Below are 6,462 nucleotides of genomic sequence, written 5' to 3' on the forward strand. Positions count from 1 at the left end.
AGCTGGTGAGGATGTGATGCAAAATATAAAATGTAGGGGGGGGGTGGAGTCTCACTTTTGTTGTGATATATGACACTTGTTCATATTTAAAGATCACACAGAAAAGCTTTAATAAGAAATTATTTATCAGGTCTTGAGGTTTTTTTTCTTCCAAATTACAGACAATCATTTAAATCTGCTGGACTTGTTTTGATCACATGATAACCAAAGAAACAAACAATACAAATAAGGCAACACATGTAAATGTCTTTGTGGGATGTTTTCACTATCACATCAACTCATTTGTTTCCTTGATGAGGTTCCTGTCTCATCAGGATCTCCTTTCTCCTTTCTACACAGCTAGAATCTAAAGTGCAACGTTGTTCTTCGCGGCGCGTTGCGTGAGCGTAGCGTATTTGGTCCGTCCTGCACGCGACTCCAAACCCCACAGGGAGAGTTTCAGAAACGGACCGGACGTGGTTTCGGAGCGTGGACGACCGGCTGAAGCGGCGGTTGCAGAAGCGACAGACGAAGGGCTTGTCCAGTGTGGATGCGCATGTGGGATCGCAGGTTGCTGCGGGAGTTGAAGCCGCGGTGGCAAATGACGCGACGCTCACGCAACACGGTGGATTTTGGGGGGGTGACTGTCCCTCCATGTTTCTGTCATCATAGCACCATTGTGGGGATGTGGTGCACCAGGGGCATCTGGTGCTGGTGGGACATGGCCGTCATCTGTGGTGGAGGTGGGGATACCTGGGATGACACGTCGGCGGCGTGCGCTGCCGGTTTGTGCCGTGCGCTCTTCTGGTGCGCCCTGAGGCCAGCCAACTGCGAGTATGCGCTCTGACAGACGTGACACTTGTAGGGCCGCTCGCCGGTGTGCAGACGGACGTGGTTTCGGAGCGTGGACGACTGGCTGAAGCGGCGGTTGCAGAAGCGACAGACGAAGGGCTTGTCCAGAGTGTGGATGCGCATGTGGGATCGCAGGTTGCTGCGGGAGTTGAAGCCGCGGTGGCAAATGACGCAGCGCATCCGACCGGCTGTGATGGAGGACGGAGGAGAGCAAGAGGAAGGGCCTTCGCAGGAGTGGGGCTCTTCTGTTAGAGGAAACAAAAAAAGATGGGTTCAGATATTGCTGTTTGTCTTCTGCCTGGAGGTTTATCTGCAAATGGTTTAAAACTCCAACCACCCACATACAATGAACTGTAACAGCCCTGATATTGAACTGTAAAATTACTCACCATTCCTGCTTTTCTTCTGCTGCTCCTCATCTGTTCCTGGAACTCCAGGGATTCCCAGGAATGTGTTGTGAGTGTTTCCATACCAGACTAGAAGCTCCTGGTCTGGCGGGATGGTCTGAGGAAGGAAGGAAGAGCAAAAGTCAGCTAATTGAACAACAACTGGTGACTGGTGCAACCTGACAACCAATTTGGCTGAATTACAGATTCCATATTCTGGTTTTTGACCAGCAGGTGGCGCTGTTCTAAAGAACATTTACATTCTTAGTGGTCCTCAGCAAAACTCATAAAGCCACCGAAGGCCCAAATGTATTCGGTTAATTCTCACCTCCACCGCCTTGTAGAAGATGCTGCTGCCGATCTGCACCACCTCCAGGTTCTGCTCCTGCTCATTCCGGGCGCACTTTATGTAAGTCATCCAGCTGCGCTGGTCCTCCTGGCTGGCATCGATGAAGTAGCGCACCGTGCCGTCTTCATTGAACACCTGAGCGCACAGAAACAACGTCAGACAGTGACTCAGGTGGTCTCTGGATCACAGGTTCCACATGGGCTTCACATATCATATCATAATCATCAGATTTTTTTAGAGGAACTCACCTCCCACATGAGGTTGTTATTCTTGAGCAAGTCCACGTGTTCAGGGGACAGGACTCTTCCAGTGAAAGGGCCCATCTCGGTTCCTGCTTTGATCCAAGTCTTTGAGAAGATCCCCAAACCTTCTCCAGGGATCGAGCTTTGGGCGATGATCACTTCACTGGGCAGCACCAGACTGGACAACTTCTGCACCTCTGCGAATAGAAAAGAAGAAGAGATGTGAGATCAAAGGGCCTGCGCAAATATAGATGTTGGAAACAGAGAGTGTGCTTCTAAAATAGATTTATAAAAATGTGCGTAAAAGTCTGTAAAAAAAAAAAAAAAAAGCGCCTCATGAAACCGGATTGTTGGAAAAGTCCTGAAAGCAGCAAATGAACTGGATCTTATTTTAGTCACGAAATATTAAGCTACACCTTATCCTGCGTTTAATTCGATTATCTGGTTGAATTGAAAGTTTTTGTTGTGCAGAGAAACCCCCCTCGGAAAGCATTTTCATCCGCATCAAAAAGGGGAAAAAGAAAAAAAAACTTGCGCTTCTTTAATGTCAAAATCAAAGATTTTTTTTTTTTTTTTTTTTTTTTTTGAGGCTGTGAAAAAAAAAGCCCGACCGAATGGGGGTTAAATGGTCCTCTATTGCTCAGGGTCCAGCAATTTGTCATGCTTCAGATGTGATATTCATTAAAGTTTACTGGAAAAGAAACGGCTAATTCCAAATTCATTATCCTTTTAAGAACTTTGTAGCAATAAATTTGCGCTGAATGAGACGAGGACTTGTTTAAAAGACTCAGGAATTTCTGCAACAAAAAAATGGAAAGGCGATTAGATGGTTGACATGCAATGAATAGCATTAGATTTAGCCTTCACGGTGCATTATGCGAGGAACAGCAAATCTTTTAAGGAGAAAGAAAGAGAAAAGCTCCGGAGCCCCATAGCTGCCAAGAGAGGAAAAGAGACTGTCCGGAGATTGATGAATGCGGGATAAAAACCCGGGACATCTCAAAGAAAGGAAACCTTTCTCTCCTCGAGGTTTAAGTGGAAACTTTCCCAGGTCAAGCACAAAGTTAACCAAATGAATTTAATGCCCTGCGTCCTTCAATCAGCGGCAGTTACACGCCTAACAAGCCTCCAAACGCGAGGTCTCAAAAAGCTCTGAAAGGGTTAATGCGTTAAATGGGTCCAAATAAAAGCAGCAAAAATGAGGAAAAATGCAGAAAAACGGCAACAAGTTTGTCAGAGAAACTTTGGGAAAATAAATGTTTGAGAAGTTGTTGAGGAGAAAATTAATTTAGCTGTCACTTTGCTGTTGGATTTCAGTGATGGATGTTTTATTTTCTTTATTTTTAGATTGGATTTAATGAGGACGTTCATATAAAAAATATATAATCAAAACATGATTTCTATATAAAGCATGAATTAACTACTGAATCACTAAAAAAATATGTTACAAACCAACAATTCAAAACTTGCAAACATGCACAACAATATGATGAACCAGTCATGAAAACAGTCCAACATTAAACCAGCATGTGAGCTCACCTCCAGCGAAGGACTGAGCCAGCACCTCGGCAGTGAAGGCGGTCTTGGGGCTGCAGCCGCTCTGCCTCTCCTCCGCCAGGTGTTCGCCCAACACGTTCCTCCACCTGCCGTACAAGAAGCTGTGCAGGATGTCCGAGGTGATCACGTCTGACAGCGAGCGGCTCGGACACTTAAATCCAGACTTGAGAGCCAAAGCGTCGGCTGGTAGCACGGAGCCCATGTTTGTAAAAAAAATCAAATAAATAAAAGAAACGAAAAGAAAAGCTCGGAGTGAAAAGAGCTGCTGCAAGTGGAGCGATAAATATACAACAAAAAGAAAAAAACAGAAGAAGTGGACAGTGAGAACAGCTCCTCGGTGCGTCCTCCTGCTCCAAGCTCTGTGCGTAAAGCTGCCCTGCCTGGCTGAGAGGGTCTCTTTATATAAGTGGCTGCTGTGACCCCTGTCTAATTACTTATTAATGACACACCCCTCACCGCGTGGACCTGCCTGCTGCACCGCAAGCAGCCAGCAGAGCCATTAAAACACAGCGCGCACACACACACACACACAATGAAAGAGAGTGTGTCCAAAACTTTATTTTAGTAATTATCTGCACTTAAAGCCTGGCATTAGAGATTTTACGCAAAGCTGCATGTGGATGCTGATTGGATAAAACGACAATAAATGTGTATATATTTAAAGTTTTTAAGGTTGCAAACATGCAAGATGTAAAGTTTAAAGTGCGTAAAAAGCATATATGGGTTGTAAAATATCTGTAGCACTTTATTTTAAATCATGTTTGATTAATAAATGATGCAAAAACTGACTCAAAGAGTGTGTGAAGACTTGTTTTTACGCACAGAAGTGGGTCAGTGAGTCTGGGAGTTGATCGCAGATTTTTTTCTCATGCATTTCGTATTCATGTGGTGGTAATATTAATTTTTTTTGTGCAGCACTTTAGCGCGGGAATAACAAGAATGGAAACAAGTTTTTTTTCTTCTTTGCAGCATTGTTCGCACGCCAGAAAAAATGCAAAGCTGCTTTGACGTGGTTCACTTTTTCAAGCCCTTGTTGAGGTAAGCGGTTTAATATTCATGGATGTTCTGAGCCCCCCTTCAGTATTGTGACAACGTTTAGATGAGTATATACGAGCCTTTTCTTCTCTATAGTCACAGTCCTCTGTGTTTTTTCCTCTCTTGCCTATTTTTCGGGCTTGATGGACTGGGGCTAAATGGGCAGTTTTCCTTCTTTTCCAGCAGAGAGGACATCTTTATTCCATCCCCGGCTCACAGGTTTCCTATTCAGCTCCCCTCCAAGTAATGTCAGGGCCCTGAAAAGTGCTGCAAATCAATCTTTCATGGTGTTTTGAGGGCAATTTGACATCCATGCACTCCTCTTTTCACTCCAACAACTACAAGGGGATTGTCCGAAGAGAAAAAAAAATGGGCAAGTTGTGCTCTCTCTCTCTCTCTCTCTCTTTCTGGACGAATATGGCAATGTAATGGGAAAAGAAGATATGGCAACTAAATACAATAGCGGAGGGTTTTTTTCTTCTTCTTTGAGCTGCAGAGATAGTGAAAAGGCAAGGTGAGTGACAGGGCACGAAAAAAGATTACTGTGAAACAGCTGCTTTTTATGAGCAGGGCCCCTCCTACATTTGTCTCCTTTTCCCAGATGAAATTTCTCTGCTCTTTCAATGGGATTCTTTCTCATCTAGATTGATTTACATTTATAGCATTCATCGCACAAATCCGAGGTAAATGGCCGGGACAGGGGGGTGGGGCCGCTTCTTTATTAAAGAGGAATTAAATGAATTGAATTGGGGTAACGCATGGATTTGATTTGCTTATTTATGCATTAACCTATGGCATTATGTGGAGCTGGTAAAGCCGCGGGCATGTCAGCAATAGCAAATCATCCTGCTTAGCTGTTCCATTGTAAAACAATTTAGGCTATTATTCTGTCCATTTAAAGCTTATCAATTTAATGTGGATGATTGACAATTATTGCACAAAGAATGCGGTAATTGTTTGATTTCAAAGAGCCGGTGGGAAACCTATCAAAGAAAAGCATTTGTTTGTGGATAAATAGGAGATTTGAACGCCTATCAGGGGAGAAACCGAGGAGAAGTGGTGAAAATGGACTCGATCATGTTAGAATAATACATGTGAACATTGAAACTTTAATAACAGAGAGAAAGATGCATTATTAGACACGGAAAACATTTTAATCGTAATACGTTTAATTTGTTTTTGTTTTTTGTGTGTGTGTATACTACTTAAAAATAAAAAATGATCCAACATAAAAAAGAGTTATCCAATAATTACTATTTAAACACACACACACACACACACACACACACACACACACACACACACACACACACCGTCCAACCAGCTGGGAGAAAAGAGTGCAGAGTCTCCGGGGATCCTCCGCAGGGTCATTAAAAGCAGATTAAGGTAGCTGCCACAGTGTGGAGGATCGGCTCATCTGTTGCAAAGGTGAGAGAGGTGCAGTCCCCCTTCACACACATACCCCTCCTCCCCCTTTACTCCCCTAAAAGAGCTTTTATTTTCTCCCCCCTCTGCTGTGGGACAGGAAAAAGGGGGAGTCAGGACACCTGCTTGATGTGTGCCTGTGTGTGTGTGTGTGTGTGTGCATTTATTCACACAGCAGTGTGTATCCTCCCCATGCATGGCTCAAATATTAAATTAGAGAAGTTCTCAAACATTAAAGCAATAATTGAAATATTATGACCAAATTTAACTGCATGCTTTAGATTTACAAAGTAACTAAGTACATTTACTCAAGTACTCCGCTCAAGTACAAGTTTTAAGGTAGTTATTTAATTTTTGAGGTACTTCTCACTTCACTTTATGTGACCACTTTGCCAATTCAAATAATTAATATGAAATATAATAATAATAAACGATGATGCAATGTAAGAGATCAAACTAACTACTCCACCTTTACCAGCTGCAACATTAAAGTGATGCACACATTAATGCATGTTATTATAATACAATAATATTATAGATATAGGATTGTGAAATGGGCCTTTCTGCGCAATGAACTTTAGGCCTTTTGATACTTAAATAATCATTTGAATTCATGACTTGTAATGGAGTATTTCTA

General features: G+C 43.0%; 1 protein-coding gene across 1 annotated transcript; it reads right to left on the reverse strand.

Annotated features, from left to right (window-relative positions):
- Positions 1-147: 147 nt before the first annotated feature.
- prdm12a (PR domain containing 12a) lies at positions 148-3,874 on the reverse strand. Its single transcript, XM_010738633.3, has 5 exons — positions 3,348-3,874; positions 1,815-2,005; positions 1,546-1,701; positions 1,221-1,335; positions 148-1,076 (listed from the first exon to the last, which is right to left on the reverse strand). Exons 1-5 carry the CDS (start codon positions 3,565-3,567, stop codon positions 646-648), a joined length of 1,113 nt encoding a protein of 370 aa, XP_010736935.2. The 5' UTR covers positions 3,568-3,874; the 3' UTR covers positions 148-645.
- Between the last annotated feature and the right edge of the window lie 2,588 nt (positions 3,875-6,462).

Source organism: Larimichthys crocea, chromosome IX (genome assembly GCF_000972845.2).
Source record: "Larimichthys crocea isolate SSNF chromosome IX, L_crocea_2.0, whole genome shotgun sequence".
In the NCBI taxonomy this organism is placed as follows: Eukaryota; Metazoa; Chordata; class Actinopteri; family Sciaenidae; genus Larimichthys; species Larimichthys crocea.

What these genes read in the sequence shown, in the direction of transcription:
- prdm12a (XM_010738633.3), bottom strand. Translation starts at nt 3,567, where the DNA reads ATGGGCTCCGTGCTACCAGCCGACGCTTTGGCTCTCAAGTCTGGATTT. An exon ending in GGCTCAGTCCTTCGCTGGAG is followed by an intron (nt 2,006 to 3,347) that starts GTGAGCTCACAT and finishes TTCTATTCGCAG; the next exon opens with AGGTGCAGAAGTTGTCCAGT. An exon ending in TCTTCTACAAGGCGGTGGAG is followed by an intron (nt 1,336 to 1,545) that starts GTGAGAATTAAC and finishes TTCCTTCCTCAG; the next exon opens with ACCATCCCGCCAGACCAGGA.